The sequence below is a fragment of the Elaeis guineensis genome, chromosome 4 (genome assembly GCF_000442705.2).
Source record: "Elaeis guineensis isolate ETL-2024a chromosome 4, EG11, whole genome shotgun sequence".
Classification (NCBI taxonomy): Eukaryota; Viridiplantae; Streptophyta; class Magnoliopsida; order Arecales; family Arecaceae; genus Elaeis; species Elaeis guineensis.
Genome location: NC_025996.2, coordinates 42,900,725 through 42,921,346, shown reverse-complemented (window position 1 = coordinate 42,921,346; position 20,622 = coordinate 42,900,725). Strand labels below are relative to the sequence as shown.

Genomic DNA, 20,622 nt, shown 5'->3' with positions numbered 1-20,622 from the left:
ATTCACAGGAAAAAAATGGAACTTGCTCTGAAATTTCACAAACAAATCGCCTTGAATATTTTTATGCCTATGACATGCTTGCTTGATTGGAAAAGTTTTGGCGCTTATATAAGAGTTAAGGCTTTCTGCATTATCTTGCAAGCAATGTGCACTGATAGAGACCGGCCATTATATAGCTGGCCATTTTCTGAAAAAATCATCCTCCAAGCTTGGTATAACTGATTGGACTTGGACCACCTGAATTTCAATATTTAAAATGCAGTTCTTCAAATGTTTGAAGCATGTTCCTTTTGGAATGAGATTAAGAATGGGATGCTGGGAGTTATAGGTGTCAATCTGCAAGAAAGATTTCGGGTATTGTCTAACCAGTTACAGGTGAGTTTACTGGAAGAAGAAAAGCTGTCATGTGACAGTCTCAAAGTTCACAGGAACTTCAAAAAGGTAAGAGCCGGCTAGCATTCCAGCCTATCACGACGCTGAGCAGAAGCTTTGCTAGGAGACTATCGTTCTTGGCTGGGGAATATCTCGGGTCACACGAGGCTTTTATGATATAGAAAGTATTGTAAGAAGTGAATCAGAAGCGACTCAATCCTAACATGCTTCGAGATTGGAGCAATGCTGGTATAAATTGTAGAGCTCTTTAAAAAATGATTAAAGAGTGGAACAGAAAAATACCAGATGTTGCTGCGATTAAAGAATGGGAGTCTACTTTCCGGCAATGGCAGCTGAAGATTTTGGAGAAGCTTTGGTTCATGGACGGCAGTAATGTTCAAATCCAACTGTCATTTGTGGTGGAAATACTGTAGTTACGGCTATCGGTAACGTTCAAATCCAACTTCATGCTTTTTATTTTTTATTTTTTCTGAAAAATATCATGCTTTTCATTTTTTGAGGCAACTACTCTGTTTTGAGCCACAAGTACATAAAGAAGTTTTGAAACTGATCATCGGTTCACGACAAACCAAAGTACAGACTACAGAGTATGAAATCTAGCATGTAACTGCATCAACGTCCTCACAAGGAATACTGCAAGCACCAAAAACCATGCTCCTGACACTTGCAAGAAATTGACTTCCGAAATATTTAATCCTTTAATTTTCTCAACGTGCATACGCGAGAGAGAGAGAGAATCCGAAGCTATGCACCTCATAAAATGATACCCATCCGTGATACTTTGTTGCTCCGCAACACGACAGAAACATCAAACTACGAAATGGATTCATTGGCATTGCCTTGATACCTGGCTTCATAACAAACAAACATGAAAATTTATGTCAATCAAATGTATTAAATCAAGCATATGTTATTTTATTGGCCTCAATAAGTATAACTTATTCGTATAATTTTGAGCATAGCTCACCAGAATAAAGGTGACGGCACTTGCAATCATTCCCATTTATTGCCCTGAGCTTTGCCCTGCAAAAAACCATTCGATGTCATCATTTTTTTTTTTTTTCAGGGTAAAAATGCGATTCACCCCCTTATCAATTTGGAACTCATTAAAAACTATATATATTGAATGAATCTTTTAGAAATGAATTGCATATCAAGGATGATATGTAGATTTCTCAGGGGGGAATCAACGGAGACATCCAAATTTTCAAACTTAACTCTTACTATAAAACATATGAGACAGAATTTTTTGTGTAATTGTTCATCTAAATTTAGAATCTTACGCTTAACATTTGAAGACCACATGCAGTATAGCTCAGAGAAACACAATCATTTTCAAAGCGGCAATGAGGCATATACCAAAGCATAAGAAGTGGGTTAGTAGAGCAACTAACATGAATTCGTACCTTCATAAAAAGGGGGCGTGCTCCGACTTTCGCGTTGAGGCTGAACAGAGGAAACCACTGGTTGTTTATCAATCCATACCGAGAAGATGTGCTCAATCTTGGGCCAGTCTTCACCTACCTCCTCTTTGCACCGTCGCCTGAGCTCTGGACAATTGTCGATGCTCAAGAACCGAAGTTTAGTTGGCAGACCATCATTTGGCAAGCATAAAAGCTGAGGACAATCTGAAATCTCAAAACGCGTGAGCGATGTCAGGTTCTTGAGCCCATCTGGTAGGTACTCTAGCTGCCTACAGTTCTGGATTTCCAAGTCTTCCAGCTTCCTTAGGTCCTGCAGTCCCCTAGGTAGAGCACTGAGTTGAGGACAATGTTTGATCGCAAAATAGGTAAGGCCAGGGGGGAGCCAATTGTCAGGCAATGATACCAATTGGTCACAGTGACTGATTTCCAAGCAGCGTATAGAAGCATGCCCAAGTTGGAGTTCTGAAGGCAAGCTTATTGTTGGCAACCCGCTGAGGGTCAGGGAAGAAAGAGGAGCAACACTGGACCACGAGTCGAAAACCCATTCACCACTGGCCTTCACCTCTAAAAATTGGAGAGATGGGAAGCTTCGCAAGCCAACTAATTTTGGGGATCCCTCGATCTCCAACTTTGTCAGGGAAGGAAGATTATGAGTGAGTTGTCGAAGATCAGCGCAATTCTTGAAAACAAGCTCTCGAAGCGAAGAAAGGAGGCAATCATCAGCTCCACACCAAACCTGCAGGCAATGCATGCTCTCGAAGTGTAGCTTTTGCAATGATGGGAACTTTCTTCTATCATGACCACAAAATGAGCAATCCACTCTCTTCACTGAATCCATTCTTTTTATGTACAGTTCCTTCAGAACAGGCAACTGTCCAAGTGGTGGGAGTTTATCACATTTACCACAGTCGGAGAGTGACAAGATTACTAGATTGGAGAAGGAAGAATGACATATCCAATCTGGAAATGAAGCACCTCCATAGCCTACTATCATTAGCTCTCTGAGGTTGGTGTGAGGTTGGAGACTATCTAGAACTTTCACATCATGCGCACCACGTGAATAGCTCCATCGTAGCTCTAACCTGTGAATATATCGCTTTCCAGCTAAATTCGCCTCCTTTGCTTCTGCTGCATCTAGAACTAGGTGAAGGTTTGAAATTAGAAGTTCTCCATGGAGATGGTTCAAGTCTTTCAGCTCACTTATCCCAGATTTATACATCGTACCCATGACAAATCTTGACAATGTCTGGAGATCGGTTAATAGCCCAATTTCTGGTGGCATTGACCTTAAATTATGCACTCTAGACTTGGCTCCGTGTGTTCCCAACACTGAATCATCATCAAGACGTAGATCAAGGTGCCGCAATTTTCGAAGATTCTTCATGTTGCAAGGCAGCTCGACAATGTCACAGTTTCTAAGACCCAATATTTGAAGGTTGTACAGGCAACCCACTGATTCGGGCAGCCTTGTAATTTTTGTGTTTTGAAGCCGGAGGCAACGAAGATGCTTCAAAGTGCCAATCGATTCAGGCAACATAGTCAGGTCTGAATTGCTTAGATCCAAAGTGCGCAGTCTTTTCAAGCGCTTTGCAAGTTTGTTGGGTATCCTCATCTCGTGCGTTCTGAACCCACCAGCAAGTAGGAGTGTGTACAAGCCCCTGCATTTGTAAATGTCCTCAAACATACTGTCCTTTTGGTTAGACAAATTAGATTGCGTCGAATCTTTGCTGGTTCTTTGGGCCGTCGACCAAGCTGCAGTATACAGCATTCCTCTGCGGACACACGCTGGGCAAAGTTGTGAATAAGATTGTGCATTGTGTATCTACGTTGGCCACTCCTACAGTCGAAATGCGAGAATTGGAAAAATGATCTTTGCACAAGGGTATCAAAGTAGGATCCAGCAATGTCTTCAATGAGCTCTTCTCCTCGCGGCTGAATGAAATGTTGTGCCATCCACAGCTGAACTACAAACTCTTTCTCAAACTCATAACCTTTTGGAATCAAGGAACAATATGCGAAACAAGGCTTAAGGTATCTGGGCAACTGCTGATAGCTCGACCAAACCGCCCGAGAAACGTCACTGTTCCCACCTGAGAATTCCCAGTCCTCACCCTGTAAAATTGCTTCCCACTTGCTTCTGTCAGCTACCCGGCACAGCCTATGGCCCAAAGCAATCGCTGCAAGAGGCAAGCCCTTGCACTTGTTCACAATTTCTCTTCCGATATCATCTAGATCAGAAAATGTCTGTTGATCTCGCGCAAATGCATATCGGCAAAACAAAGACCAGCAGTCGTCGTCTGATAAACCCTGCAGATAGTATGGAGGTGAGGTGCTCATGACATCCGCAACTACCTCACTCCTAGTAGTCACCAATATCTTGCTTCCTTTGGCTCCATATAGCAAGGGGACTCTAAGCCTCTCCCATTGTTCTGTTTCCTCATTCCACAGGTCATCCAAGACAAGCAGATATCTCCTCCAACTCAGCTTCTTCTTATGGTGTTTCTGAAGATTGTCAAGGTTGATGGGTTCGCATACATGACTATCTATGGATTCTATGATCGCTTTTGTGAGCCTGTAAACATCAAAATTATAGGACACATGGACCCAAAGCCTGAGCTCAAAATACTTCTCCACAGTTTCATCATTGTAGACTAGTTGAGCGAGGGTCGTCTTCCCTAGTCCACCCATCCCAAGTATGGAAATCACAGAAATGTTATTCTCGACCTCACCATGTAATGGTACTAACAGTTCTGTGATCCTCCTTTTATCGCTCTCGCGACCAAGAGCTGACGAAGGATTCAGCGAGGTGCTCTGATAATTCTCACGCCACATTTCTTGATTCCTTGCTTCATCCCCCAATCTCAAGCTAAATGCATGACGTCTGTTTCCGATGACAGTGAGTCTATCGGCTATCTCTTTCACTTTATGAGACATTCTGAGCCAGAGCAAGCCACGTCTAGGATTGAGGAAGGACAAGGAGTTGCGTACCCGTGCATGTGGGATCAGATGCCGGCGTTGAGCTTCGGTAGCAAACTCATCCAACACGTCATTTGCATCGTAGGCGACGACCCTGAGCTCGTTGAGCCACAGCCCCACCGCGTTCTCGGTGCACTGCCTCTCCTCTGCGTCATGAAGTACAGCTTGAATCATGGAGAGACTGTCCCTGAGATTTCTCAGTTCGTCCTCAGCTCCCAAGACCAATCTTAACTCCTCCAGTAGCAGAGCGGCCAAATTCTCAAACAGGAACTGTAGAAAGGCAGAGGAAACGTCCCCACCCATGTGTATTTGCGTATGAGAGAGAGAGGTTAATCTTGTGCAGGAGATGGCAGGAAAAAGATGAAGAGATAGGAGGTCATGGGTTCATATCTAGTGCGGAGACTGAAATGCGTTGACTAGTGATTATCCAGTGCAAAGGCAATTCTGGGACGCACGTTTAGGTGGCACTCGTATTATGTTTCAAATTGCCAAATTCTTTGAATTTTTAGTTTTTTTGATTGTTTTCAGTTAACTTGTGTATATAGTACGCTTCCAAAGCCTACTTCTGGTTTTTATGTCATTCTCGAGCTCAATTTGGTTTATTAAAGAGCCGATCTTACGTACACTCCCCTCGCAGGTCACTGCAAATGAAAGCATAATAAGGGGATTTTTTTTTTAAATAATGTATTTTTAATAAAATATTTTAAAAATACCGTGGTTCAAAAACTATTTACCAAACTACCGTTGGGGGGGGGCACGTAGGATAAATTCGTGGGTTCAACCCACGACTTAGCTGTACACATGGATAATTTGTAGATTGAACCCACGAATTCTCTGATCCAGCTGGCTGCATTGCACGAATTTTGAAATTTGAATTCGTGGATAGGAGCCACGAATTAACCAAATGAATTCGTGGGTTGAACCCACGAATTCAGTCTCAACAAATTTTTTTTTAAAATTTAAATAAAATTTGTGGGTTGAACCAACGAATTCAAGCATTCGTGGGTTCAATCCACAAATTCATTCGAAATTTTAGCCCGTTGCTTGAATTCTTGGGTTGAACCCATGTATTCTTGAATTCATGAGTTCAACCCATGAATTGATTTGAAATTTCGAATGAATTCGTTGGTTGAACCCACGAATTTAAGAATTCGTGGGTTCAACCCATAAATTCATTCGAAATTTTGGCCCGTTGCTTGAATTCGTGGGTTCATTGTCTTTAAATCTACACCCCACCCTCTCTATCTTTAAATCCACACCCCACCCTCCCTACTCCTTATTGAGATTTTTAGAAATTTTCTTGCATTAATTCATAAATTTTGATCCCCCTTCTTAAAATCGATTATGGCTTAAAAAAAAAATAAAGTTTTATCGAGAGAAAAGAGGGCTCGAGTAGAGAAAGGAAATCAACCATCTCGTAGGTATGAAGAGTGCTTGTTTCTAAATAGTGAGTGTAGTGAAAAATTTCAATCAAATTTTTCTGAAAGAAAAGTTGTAGGAGGTAGAATATCGATTTAAATAGTTTTAGTGATTTTCGTATTAAATTTTTATTTGAAAGGATGGGTTGGCTATCTATGATTACACTCAAAAAGCTAACGTATCCTACTCTGGTTCACTATTTTTATAGTAATTTTAGTTTTAATAGTAAGTCTTGTTCCATTTTATCGCATGTTAAAGGACAATTGATCGAATTTGACTGTGAAGTTTTAGGTCAAATTTTGGATATTCCATCAGATGGTGATAGATTTTTCAAGAGTAATACCATTTGGAATCATCCAGTATTAGACTATGCTTTCTGTGTTAGAACTATTTTTGACGACCATATAAGTGCGACCGCTAAACCTAATGCAAATCTATTACTACTTGAAATTAAGTTAGTCCATCATATTTTTACGTTTAATTTTCTGCCCAGAGATCATAGAGAACACGTATCATATTTAGATGTTTATCTCCTCCGAATGATTTTTTTAGGTAATAGGGTTAATTTACCCTATTTATTGATGTTTTATATGAATGAATATTTTCAAAGTTCAAAAACCATCTTGCCATATGGAGTTGTTTTGACTACTATATTCGAGGCATTTGATATCCACATCACGGCTGATGATGAAGTTGTCAAGGTTAAATGTAGTGATATTTACAATCATGTATCTCTGAGGTGTATGGGGTATATATTTCATGATGGGGTATGGATGCGTACGTCTATAGTAGATGAAGAAGAACATGATGGTGAAGGAGGTGGTCAGCCTACCGACAGAGAGCAGCCCGCACATGCTACACAGTCCGATTAGTAGTCATCCGATCAGCATGCATTATCTGCTCGCATAGATGCATTGGAGATATCTGTTAGCGAGAGATTTGCACATATGGATTCTTGATTGGATGAGGGATTCGCACAGATGGGTGCTCGATTGGATGAGGGATTTGGATGATTTGATCAGTTTGTATAGCATTTTTATCGTCAATTTTCTCCACTACCACAAGACCCTACTCTGGATGATTAAAGTGCAGCAATTAGTAGCAGTACGTGAGGGTTCATCCGAAGATCTGTCATCTTTTTCATTTATGTTTAGATAAATATACTTCGATTTGATGTAAGCATATGTACCATTCTTTTGTTGCTGTCGTTTTAGATGACCAATCTTGTAATTTGACCAAAATTATGTGAAATTTAAGATATGATTTGGCAGCGAAGTGGTTAATCAATAATTAGTATCTAATGAATAATTATAAAAAAATTAAGAAAAAAATTTATAATTTAAGAAATATATTGAAAATTGGTTAAAATTTTATAATTTTAATAAAAAATTAAAAAAATAGAAAAAAATAAATTGTGGCATGCAAGCCGCTTGAGAATTTCGATCGATCATGGCCCATCGAGCCGATCGATCGAGTTCGGAACCTTAGGTCGGTCGACCAGTTGGCACCCAATTGGCCAAACCGGTCGATCACTTGAAAAATCCAGTTGATCGCAGCAAACCGAGCTGATCGATCAAGTCCGAAACCTCAGGCCGATCGATCACTTGGCATGCAAGCCATGCCGAACTGGTCGACCGCTTGAGAAATTTGATCGACCGCTGCAAATCGAGCCGACCAATCGAGTCCGAAACCTCAGGCCGATTGATCACATGGCACACAAGCCATGCTGAGCCGATTGATCACCTGAGAATTTCGATCAACCACAGCCCACCGAGCCGATCGATCGAGCCCGGGATCTTAGGCCAATCGATCGCAAGCAAAGGGAAGTGGTCTCTTGGTCGACTGGCCTAAGGTTCCGGGCTCGATCGGTCTGCTTGATGGGTCGCAGTCGATTGGTTCGGCACGGCTTGCATGCCACGTGGTTGACCGGTCTGAGATTTCGGACTCAATCGATCGGCTCGATTTGCAACGGTCGATTGGATTTCTCAAGCGATCGACTGGTTTGGCCAATTTGGTGCCAATTGGTCAACCGACCTGAGGTTCTGGACTCGATCAATCGGCTCAATTTGTCGTGATCGACTGAAATTCTTAGGCGGTCGATCGGCTTGGCATGGCTTGCATGCCACAGTTCAATTTTTTTTTTAAATTTTTTATTAAATTATTAGGACCATAATTTTTTGTTTGCTGCATTGGATTAGACTTTTTACTTTTTGTTAAATTGTTAAAACCATAATTTTTTTTTGTTTTCATATAAAGTTGAACAGACTGCTCAAGCATGTTAGTTGCAAGTTGATAGTCTGATTAAAATAACATGCAATTTACAAATCTAATACACTTATTGATGCAGAATTTTAATCTAATAAAAGATTTTCATTACTTTGATGCAATTTAATGAAATATCCCATGACTTTCATATCTATACATCCTACAAACATGAAAAAATAAAAATATATACATCATATCCCACAAGGTGGTTTTCGCTTCTTCCTTGCAGGTTGCACTCGATGACTCATAGGTGGAGCCTCACTCGCTCCTTCAGTACAATGCTCGTCTGGACCCTTGGTCGGACTGTCATGCTTTTCATACGATGCTCGTTTGAACCCTGAGTCGGACCCTCGTGCGACTCCGTATGATACTCCATCAGACTTTTACTCGATCGCTGCATACTCAAAATGTGTTACAGTCTCCTCTGCGGACTCAAACTGGGTCATATCATCATGCATATGCACAGGCGAGGGCATATATGAACTGAATGATGGAAGATCCGAAATCGAAAACGATGATGAACAATATGGTTTGGTACCTCCTTTATGCAATGCAGGTGCTCTTAATGATGAGGGATGTATGAAAGGTGAAGGAGTGGACTCTGCAGTGCCATGGTCGTGATCATGGATATTGGTGGAGATACGAGCATGCTGTCGAATGGCATGGAGGCCTAAAGTACAACTATCCTGGATGAGTTGTCTGGATGTGGCTAACGAGTCTGGATGAGCCAAACGATGAATCTTTGCCAGACTGTCACTCTAACACAAACAACCCGCTCAGCAGTAGGCAAATAAACATGTGTTAGTCATAGAAAATTAAAAGTAAAATATAAAACCTTACCAGATAGTCAATTATCGCTCCACCACGATAAATAAATTGATGCGCAATGCGACGATACCACTCCATGTAGTCATCATAATAGTCCATCATACCATCGGTCGCTGGACCGTTTACAATATAATCCTGCCGGCTCTGCCAGATTGTAACCCACTGTTGATGAATTCTTTCGCAGTCATGATTGGTGCACCCTCAAAGGTCGATATGATGAAGTCTGGAATCCGTATCACAAACCTCCAAAATAGTCGGTTGTAATCCGAACTGGCGCATCACTCGATCTGGATAGTGCCACTCGATAATAAAAAAAGCATAGAAGTGTCACCCGACATCGTCATATATGCTGTCCGCTAAAACAATAATCTGGTAGACCAGCTAGGATTAGAGGAGTATATGGCTGCCATACGATCTTTTCATTCACAGGATTAAGTATAAGTAATATGAATATAGTCGTTCCAAAAGATTATCTAAATAATATAAATCAGTTATGTTTATACCTGCTCAAATCCGAGACGATCAAGATGAAGTCGATAACTCAGTAAAACATAGATCAAGCCGATAACTCCTAGTAGTCACCAATATCTTACTTTCTTTGGCTCCATATAGCAAGGGGACTCTAAGCCTCTCCCATTGTTCTGTTTCCTCATTCCACAGGTCATCCAAGACAAGCAGATATCTCCTCCCACTCAGCTTCTTCTTAAGGTGTTTTTGAAGATTGTCAAGGTTGATGGGTTCGCTTACATGACTATCTATGGATTTTATGATCGCTTTTGTGAGCCTGTAAACATCAAAATTATAGGACAGAAAGAAAGGAAGGAAAGATGAAGAAAAGGAAAAGTGAAAGAAAAGAAGAAGAAGAAAAATGAAAAAAAAGGAAGGAAGGAAATAAGGAAGAAAGGAAAGAGAAAGAAGAAGAAAATGGAAAAAAGGAAAGAAAGGAAGGGATAAGAAAAGAAAGAAAAAGGAAAAGAAAGAAAGGAAGATAGAAGAGAAAGAAAGAAAAGAAGGAAAGAAAGAAAAAAAAGAAAGAAAAGAAGAAGGGAGAGAGACGGAGGATATCTACTGGGTTGCATGATCAGAACCATTATTGGGATAGGACAGGATAGCGAGGCATCATGTTCCATGGAGAAATCGGGATACCTCTATCCTATGAGATTTAAAATTTTGGATCGAATCTCACCAAACAGATGAACAAAATGGTAAAAGATGGGACGAACATGGGAAAAAGAGGGGTAGATTGTAATAGGAGAGGAAAGGAGCAAGGGTGGGTGAGCAAGAGAAGGAGAGGAGAGAGATGAAAAGAGCAATAAAGATAAGGGTGGAACATGAGGTGGTGGTGGTGGTGATGCTTGGGTGGAGAAGAGAAGAGGAAAAGGAGCAATGGAGAAAAGGATCGATGGGGCTGGGGTGCATGCGTGAGAGAAGAGAGCAGTCGTGGGTCTTGTGTGTTGTGTTCTGGTTTGGTTCCAAGCCCAAGCTAGGTCGGGCTAAGGCTTATGGGTTGGGGCTTATAGGTTAGACAGAATGAGACTCTTACATTGCTTGGAATCTTGGATGAACTTTTCTCAAGAATTTGGAATCGGAATTATAATATCTAATATCATCTTATTCTACCTAGTGTAGGCTACCTTATAGGGTGGAGCAATATAGCCCGGATTAAAGGGAATTTGGTGATGCTTGAAGAATTAAAAATCTCATTTCTTCTTTCTCTCTCTCTCTCTCTCTGCATGTAGTTGTCGGTCTCCTCTTGCCTAAGCTAGTTGACCTTGGTTGGCAGTCCCAGGATCAAATTAAAATGGAGCTGCTGATACATGGAATTACTCTTAGAGGGTATAGATGACAGCCAGAAGCAAGCACTCTAAATTTATGACTGTTTCATTGAGAGATCATCTTTTTTTTTTTTTGACATATAGATGATGTTATCTATTTTTGATTTTTGAAAGAAGTTTTTTGATGAGATAGTCCATTGAAGGGTTGCATCATTGTCACGCTCCGAACCCAACACCCAGGTCGGATACGTGATGGCCGCACACTCCTTAGAGCAAGCTCTAAAGAATATTCAAGGCCAAATTAAATCATTACAACTTTATCAACCATAATATTTAATTTCAATAATAATTCATAAAACTTGCATAATTACAGTTAAAATTCTTTCAATCCTTTGATCAGGTATCAACGGTACTCTATCTATGCATCCGCTCACTCACAAATCCATACCATAGCCAACCAGGGACATCTTGTAACTCTGAGAAAAAAAAAGAAAGATGAAGGGGTGTGAGCTTTACAGCCCAGTAAGAATTTCCATATCACACTGATATAGTAATATAGTCTGAAAATAAGGATAAGCAATAAAATATAAAATCTCATGTTCAATGTCCAGAATAATGCAAATATCCATAAATTTTCTGTCTTGTTAAAATAGATGCATCATCATATGTTAACAGGTGAAATACTTTTATTCAATAATTATTTCATGTCTTACCTTTCATTTTTCTTTTCATAATCACATGATTTTTAATATTTTCTTTCTAGCTTTGGACTATCCAAGTTTATACCTCAGTCATCATCTGGATCGAATCCACTTAAAAAATCTTTCAAGACTGTCCCAGGATGAGCTCCTGGCCGGCTGTCCCACGTACGAAAGCCCGTGAGAGGCTGTCCCAAGCATAAGCTCCTGGCAGGCTGTCCCAGGCATGAGCTCCTGGCCGGCTGATCCACCTATAAGCCAGTGGAGGCTGTCCCAAGCATAAGCTCCTGATGGGCTGTCCCAGGCATAAGCTCCTGACCGGCTGTTCCACATGACAAGGTTAGTCTATACCATATATCTCTTTTTTTTTCATTTAATCATTATGTGTTGATTTCATTAAATCAATTCCGACTTGCATTATGATCAATTCAGATATGTCATACCCATATAATCATGCCATCAATCTCTGATACATATATATTAACATAACATACTCATGCTCAAAATCAAATAATAATATCTCAGATATAATAAATTCATCGATCTCAAATCCGACGATGCAAAACCAATAATGCAAGACCCAACAGTAAAATAGCATATTTATAATGGTGATCATGTACAAAGATTCTTACCTTTATCGGTGACTGATTCAAGCACAGAAATCAATATTCTTCTTTGATTTATGAATCTCTAATAAAATATTCCACTCGATATCTTATGCAGACAATCGTATCTCTTCATAATCCTGATCAAATATAAAAATTATATGTGGAGAAAATTATCGATAATCGATCCTAATAACACAAATCTAGGACCTCTCTTAGGATTAATCAAAATTAAGATTTGTCTAGGTATCAGGATCCATTGATCCATAAGACTTTAGAGAGAGAAAATCCATGAAGAGAGAGAAAATTTTAGAGAGAGAAAGTAGAAAGAGAAAGTGGAGAGAGAATCTTCGTATCCTTCAGATGAGGCAATCATGGTTGAGATCATCAGAGGTCCTATCAGGGTGACTCAATATGAATCAAGTGTTACAAATTTCGAATAGGATCAGATTGAGATTAGATCTATTTTCATTTCAAGTTTATCCTAGAGTCTGTGATGCAATCAAAGAGAGAGTAGAAAGATTCTAGAGAGATAAAATCTATGAAGAGAGATAAAAAGTCTAGAGAGAAAAAATAGAGAGAGAATTTAGAGAGAGAAAATATAGAGAGAGAATGTAGAGGAGAGAGGAAAGAGAGAGAAAGGAGGGAGAGGAAATTTTCTCTTTCTCTTTTTTTTTTTTCTTTTTTTCTTTTCTTTTTCTTTTCTTTTCTTTCTTTTTCTTTCTTCTTCTTTCTTTTTTTTTTCCTTTTCTTCCCGCGGCCTCCCTTGGGCCGAAACAGGGAAGACCGTGAGGTCCCCCCCTCCAGTGACCCGGGCTCTGACGAGGTGGGTGGCTTTGTCGGAGGTCAGGCAACGATGGCCGACCATGCGAAGCCGGCCGGCGACGGAGTTCGGCCGGCAAGCTTTCCTTTTTTTTTTTTGAAAAACAGGGAATCCGCCCCTTTCTTTTTATTTTTCGATCATTGGCCAGTCACCGGCGGCCCAGACCTTCAGGGAAGAGGGATAGAGAGATGAGGGTCCGGTCTCGGGGATGGGACGCCGCAACCGGTGGTGCCGGTGGCCGGAAAAGAGAGGAAGATGGCCCGGCCGAACAGATCAAAACAGGGTCACCTTGTTCATGGATTTTCCGACGATCCCGAAGGCCAGAGAGGATGCACGAAGCCATGGAAAAGAGAGGAAGGAAGAGAGGAAGGAGAAGAAGGGTTTACCTCAAGCTTCAGCCGCGTCGTCGGCTCCATTTTCCGGCAAGCATGGGAAGAGGTTGCCGCGGCTTCTACGGAGAAAAGAAGAGGAATCGGACTTGAAGATCACCGGTGGAGGGTCTTGAGAGAGGGAGAGGCTTATTTATAGAGGTCCCTAGGGCTCCGGTGGTCTTAGAACTCCCTTTCCATCCGGGATTCACCGGAGAAGAAGACTCCCATCGGGAGTCTTCTTCCCGTTCTGTTTCTTCTTTTTTTTTTTTTTTTTGTATGGGCTTTGGGTTTTGGGCTTGATTCTGGGCCCAATTGGGCCGGGATGTTACAATCATTATTAGAGCTGGTCACACCAAGAATTTTGTCTCCTTTAGCATATATGGAATTGCACATTTGGGTTTCACTTTTATGCTCTTTCTTTTCCTAGTTTTTCTTCCATATCAAAGATTTGAAATACGTCCTTAATGTCCATTCTTCCTTTAATTTTTCTTTTAGTTTGAAATATTTGGGTGCATATTTTGCTCTTTGCCTGTATGGCAAAATTACCGGCATTTTATATAAACCAAATTTTATAAACCATTTTGTTCTTTCCAGGTGACTCCTGTCCTTAAATATCTCTTTCTTATTGTTTCTGTGAGAAATACAGTGAGGAAAATGTTGCCATCTGCAAATCCTTTTCATATTGTTGAATGATCATAGATAGTTCAACAGTTAATTGGTGTTTTGCTGTGACTTGGTTGATTCGATTTCTCTTTTAAAATCTGTAGTTATATTATGTGATATAATCCCTTATTCCCAAATCTGGCCTTGTTTATTAACCCTGTTACATCATCCTCCAAGCAGACAGAAATAACAGTTGCAACCAAGTTCTTGATGTGCAAGATGCTCTTAAAGATTTGAGGGATAGGATTGAGTGTATCAATGCTTGCTCAGATGCATAGATCAGAAGATGAGCACCAAAAAGAATTACATTATCATGATGAGGTGATTTACTTTTCTTTTTTTTTTTTTTGTTTTGATGCCTCACATATATTTGCTTGAATTACTCAAATAAAAATGTCATTCTTATTTAACTTCGACATTCAATGTTAAAAGAAAGATAATAAAAGATGGGCCAACCTATTTTGTGACACGAAAAATTTCCTGTCAGCTTGATATGTAATTATTACTAAATAAACTAGGCATGAGTGAATAAAAAAAGATTCTCAATCTCCCTAATCCTGCAGAACTTTTGTATGGAAAAAACCACCAAGTCCTTTTCTTTCTGGTGTCTTCATCATAAATCTTCAGATGTTTACCTTGACTTGCATAAATCATTCTAAGTACAATTTAAGTATGGTGGACTAGCTTGGAATACTTGTTTCTTTACACCGAAATAATGTGTGTTTCGGCTTTCACCATCTTTGATGTCCTGTCAAAGAAGAAGCTGGTATTGTTACTTTGAGGACTCATACCACAATTAATAGTAGTTATAGTGTATGATTTTTGGTGCATATATGTTTTGCTTGCAGTGCTTTGTTGGTCTCATAGTCTATTGCAAATCATAGTATTATAGGTTTAGTCTTTAGATGCTTTTTTGCATTTTCATAGTACGTTGATTTTCACATTTTGTGAGCAAGTTCTACCCTTATACTCTTAGCAGTTTTACATTCCGAACTTCTTGCTTTGTGATTGCCATGCCTTCATATGAAGTTGGAGTCTGCATTATGATGCACTGCTTACTAGTTGTTGTTTGGCTATTTAGAAAGTTCCACATGGATCTTGCAATTTGGACAATGGCACCGAAATCAATCCACCATGTATTATGGGAACATCAACTCAAATTGAATCAACACTTGAAGTCTTGTCTTCTACTTAGGACGGTCCATCTCTTTGTCTCTGTTAGGATTTGACGCCTCGAGATTCAGCCCACATTGAGCCCACAGCGAGGTTTGCGGCGAAAAACGGAGTCCAACGAGATCAAGATCACCTGAATTGGAGCTCGGATGGAGGAGATACGAGCTTATGAAGTCGGCACGAGAATCGAGGTGGCGGAGGACCGCCGGCGACCGGCGGCGGGCGGCAGCGGCGCGGCCGCAGGCGGTGGCGCGCGGGACGCGCGACCCAGGCCGGCGCGGGACGCGCGACCCAGGCCCGTGCGGTGGGGGCCCGCGGCCCAGGCGGGCGCGCGGCCCAGGCGCGCGCAGGCCCGCGTGCAGGCGCGGCCCAGGCGGGCGCGCGGCCCAGGCCGGTCACGCGGCCCAGGCGCGCGCAGGCCCGCGCGCAGGCGCGGCCCAGGCCGGGCAGGCGGCCCAGGCGCGCGCAGGCCCGCGCGCAGGCGCGGCCCAGGCCCGCGCGCGCGGGCCAGCCCAGGCCAGCGGGCTGCTGGCCCCCTTGCCCCGGTCCACCGTGGACCGGGTGGTCCACGGCCCGGCCTGTGGACCGCGTGGGCGTTTCCCACGCGTTTCTCATGGTCCACGGTACTATTCCGTGGACCGGAGCGCGATCGAAGGGCCCAGGTGATTCCCGGTCTTAATCCGACGGTTCAGAGGATTTTTTGGCTTGGTTTAGGATTCCTAATCCTTCTCTAATCAAGTTTAAACCAGGTTTAAGCCTTTTAAAAGGCCCTGAGACGAACAGAGAAGGAAGTGGGTTCGGTTTCTCGCCGCCGTACGAACCGAGAGGAAAGAGAGAGGCGTGAGGCGCTGTGAGAGAAGGAGCAGGAGGCTCCTGGACAGCGGTCGCCAGGCTCTTCAGGGGTTCAGGGGGGTCTCCAAGAGAGAAAGAGCTTTTGTGAGGAAAACTTCATGTGAGAGAGAATTGGGTGTACAAGGGTTGAGGGTGAGGTCTCCTCTTGTAAAATTTTCTTTTCATAGTGAAGTTTGCATGCCCCGTGGAGGCGAGCCCTTTTGTGGCTGATCCACGTATTTTGATTGTTTTTCCTTTTGTTTTGTTTCTTCTTTCTCCCTGCTGCATCGCGTGGTACTGAAAGGATCTTGGGAGGTGGTGTCCTGGCCAGACATCCACCCAACAAGTGGTATCAGAGCAAGGCGGTACAAGGACGCAGATTGCAGTAGTGGTGAGCAAGACTGAAGATGGAGAAAACAGGAACAATCAAGATGGAGATCAACCAGTTTGATGGTAAGAGCAATTTCTCCTTGTGGCAGATAAGGGTGAAGGACGTACTCATCCAACAGGGGTTGATCGAAGCTCTTTTGTGCGATGAGAAGCCGACCACCATGGAGGTGCGGGATTGGAAACGGCTACAGATGCAGGCGGTGAGTACCATCCGCATGTACCTGGCAGATGAGGTGGTGATCCATGTGCTGAGCGAGACTTCTCCGACGGTGCTGTGGTCGAAGCTCGAGGAGTTGTACATGGCGAAGTCTCTCACCAACACTCTTTTCCTCTGGAGGCAGTTTTACCAACTGCGGATGATTGAGGGACAGAGCGTGCAGGAGCATCTGAGCCACTTCCAGAAGATCCTCACCGACCTTCTCAGCGTTGGCGAGAACGTTGAGGAGAAGACCAGGGCGCTGGTTTTGCTGGCATCGCTTCCTTTTTCATACGAGTCCTTGGTGACTGCTCTTCTAGTGGGGAAGAGCACTATCAAGATGGACGAGGTCACCGCGGCGATACTCCAGAACGAGGTTCTCAGAAGGGAGAACCCAGCTTCGAGCTCAGGTGGCGATAGCTCAGCTTTGGTGGCTTCTGGAGGTACAGGAGGCGGTAGACGGAGCGATAGGAGATCGCATCGAGGGCGGTCTAAGTCCAGGAGGGACTTGAGCAAAATCAGGTGTTACCGGTGTGAAGAGTTGGGGCATCTAGCCAGAGATTGCCCTCAACTGAAAAATCGGACGGTGGCTGCTGTAGCGGCGGCCGGCAGCGATTCAGATGGAGATGTCCTGGAGATATCTGATGAGGTATCTACTTCTTCCCAGCAGTGGATATTAGATTCTGCATGCCCCTATCATGTGTGTTGCAGAGAGGAGCAGTTTGACTCCCTGGAGAACAGTGAGAGCACTGTATATCTGCCGAATGGATCGAGCTGTGCGATCAGAGGCATTGGGACGGTCAGCTGGAGGACACATGACGGTGCAGTGAGGAGATTGGGGGAGGTCCGATACATACCCGATTTCAGGCGGAATCTTATCTCACTTAGCAGACTGGATTCGAGAGGCTACAGGACGGTAGCTAGTGGAGGAATCCTGAGGGTGCTATGCGGCGATAGGATTGTGCTGGAGGGGAAGAAGGGGAACAGAGGACATTATTACCTGGCAGGGAGCCCAGTGCGAGGTGGAGCAGCGGGAGCCAGGTGGAGTCCAGAGCGAGGTGGAGCTCCAGGAGGCGGATCGGGCACGAGACAGGAGACTCCGGAGGATGAGAGGTGACGTCGCAAGGTAAGATTCCTATTGCCGCAGGATGATGCCCCGAGCAGGTCTCAGGTCAGGAGGAGCACAGCATATGACGGAGATGGGATCGGACAGCCTGGCTTGACTCCCATGTTTGCCCATCCATGATCAGCAGGCGATTGCCCCAGGGCATGGGGGCGAGGAGATCCAGAAGCTCTCGAAGTTTGGAGGAGGCCGAATATCGAGTCGAGGTGGAGATTGTTAGGATTTGACGCCTCGAGATTCAGCCCACATTGAGTCCACAGTGAGGTTTGCGACGAAAAACGGAGTCCAACGAGACCAAGATCACCTGAATTGGAGCTCGGATGGAGGAGATACGAGCTTATGAAGTCGGCACGAGAATCGAGGTGGCGGAGGACCGCCGGCGACCGGCGGCGGGCGGCAGCGGCGCGGCCGCAGGCGGTGGCGCGCGGGACGCGCGACCCAGGCCCGCGCGGTGGGGGCCCGGGGCCCAGGCGGGCGCGCGGCCCAGGCGCGCGCAGGCCCGCGTGCAAGCGCGGCCCAGTGGGGCGCGCGGCCCAGGTCGGTCATGCGGCCCAGGCGCACGCTGGCCCGCGCGCAGGCGCGGCCCAGGCCCGCGCGCGCGGGCCAGCCCAGGCCAGCGGGCTGCTGGCCCCCTTGCCCCGGTCCACCGTGGACCGGGTGGTCCACGGCCCGGCCTGTGGACCGCGTGGGCGTTTCCCACGCGTTTCATGCAGTCCACGGTACTATTCCGTGGACCGGAGCACGATCGGAGGGCCCAGGTGATTCCCGGTCTTAATCCGACGGTTCAGAGGGTTTTTTGGCTTGGTTTAGGATTCCTAATCCTTCTCTAATCAAGTTTAAACCAGGTTTAAGCCTTTTAAAAGGCCCTGAGACGAACAGAGAAGGAAGTGGGTTCGGTTTCTCGCCGCCGTACGAACCGAGAGGAGAGAGAGAGGCGTGAGGCGCTGTGAGAGAAGGAGCAGGAGGCTCCTGGACAGCGGTCGCCAGGCTCTTCAGGGGTTCAGGGGGGTCTCCAAGAGAGAGAGAGCTTTTGTGAGGGAAACTTCATGTGAGAGAGAATTGGGTGTACAAGGGTTGAGGATGAGGTCTCCTCTTGTAAAATTTTCTTTTCATAGTGAAGTTTGCATGTCCTGTGGAGGCGAGCCCTTTTGTGGCTGATCCACGTATTTTGATTGTTTTTCCTTTTGTTTTGTTTCTTTTTTCTCCCTGCTGCATCGCGTGGTACTGAAAGAATCTTGGGAGGTGGTGTCCTGGCCAGACATCCACCCAACAGTCTCCCTTCTTCTCGCAAAAGAAGCACTTGAAGTCCTTTTTGTCTGGCAAGCTATTTGACACCTTCATTGCCTTTTTAGCAGCAATGCCATGACTTTTGCTCAAATCTGCATTCCCCTTCACTTTATGAGAGGCCAAATGGACGCTTTCTAGTCTCTCTTGCTTCGGTATCTGCTCCTTGAGAAGTTGATTGATGGACCATTTTCCTTTTGTGTTGTAATGAGTTTTGCATGGTCCATAGTCTGGTAGAAAATAGTTAAGCACAAAGTGGATGAGAAATGACTCGAACATGTCAACTTCTAATTATTTGACGTAGGCTGCTATATCTCTCATCTCCATTTTGTACTCACACCACTGGTGTCATCATGCCTCATGGAGGAGGTTTAGACATTAGGATGCTCATCAATACTTTTGCCAGATCTAACAAATTGTTCTTCAACTGCATTTAAAATTTCCTTTGCAGTTATAAGAGCAGGAATACATCCCTGAATGTTTCTGGATATATGGCTTTGTCTGAGTAAAGACTCTCCCATTTCTCATACAACTTTCTATCCTCTAGCATACTGGATCCATGGGAACATGTGGCATGTCCTCACGAAGTACCTGGTCCGAATCCATGCACTCCAATGTTGAAGTAATTCTATCTTTCTACTGGAGAAATGTGAACCATTCAACATAGTGACATGCGATCCAGTAAGAGAAACAACATGAGGGATGTTGGTGCAAAAATCCACTTGCGTCGGAGAAGCTGGAGTCGGGGAAGTCGCGATCGCCGCCGGGACCTGCAAGGGAAGTCTAAACCGGAGGTGGGGTTGCTCCGGCAAGACCCTCCGACGCTCAAGTCAGTTCTCTGCCTCAACAAGAATGGAGCGCTCGAACGGAGAATTTAGCAGAGTTTTGAGATAAGAAATGAGCTTATAGAATAACGTATCTGGGTCCTCCTTTTTATAGGCGGAGGAGGTAACGGATTGATGGCGACGTTTGTAACCGCCTGGTAGTGGGCTGCCCAGGGTCAGGCGGAATTTGCTGCGAAGAGTAGTGGAGTAGACCCGTGGCCATCACTGGGGCATGCCACGTGGAATCTGCCGCGGGAAGTGGGGCGGCGTTTGCTGTCGCGTCTTGCCAGCGGATGGGAGAATCATGCGGTATCCATTGCAGGAGGTGGAGCAGGATCTTGGCCGTTTATCGTGGCCTGTCAGGGAGTGATGGAGCTGCACGGAATCCGCCACAGGAAGTGGAGCAGGATCGTGGCCGTTAAAACAGCCTGTCAGGGAGTGATGGAGCTGCACGAAATCCGCCACAGGAAGTGGAGCAGGATCGTGGCCGTTAAAACAGCCTGTCAGGGAGTGCAGATCCATCGGCTGAAGCTCGAAAGTGGTCGGAGCTGATGACGGAGT

The 20,622-nt window shown here is 44.2% G+C and overlaps 1 protein-coding gene across 1 annotated transcript; it reads right to left on the bottom strand.

Moving 5' to 3' along the window:
• Positions 1 to 919: 919 nt before the first annotated feature.
• Positions 920 to 5,156, bottom strand: LOC105037461 (putative disease resistance protein RGA3). Its single transcript, XM_019847823.3, is given in 4 exon segments — positions 920 to 1,244; positions 1,361 to 1,416; positions 1,800 to 3,539; positions 3,542 to 5,156. Coding segments are annotated over 3 exon segments (3,315 nt in total). The 5' UTR covers positions 5,097 to 5,156; the 3' UTR covers positions 920 to 1,244; positions 1,361 to 1,396.
• Positions 5,157 to 20,622: the final 15,466 nt, after the last annotated feature.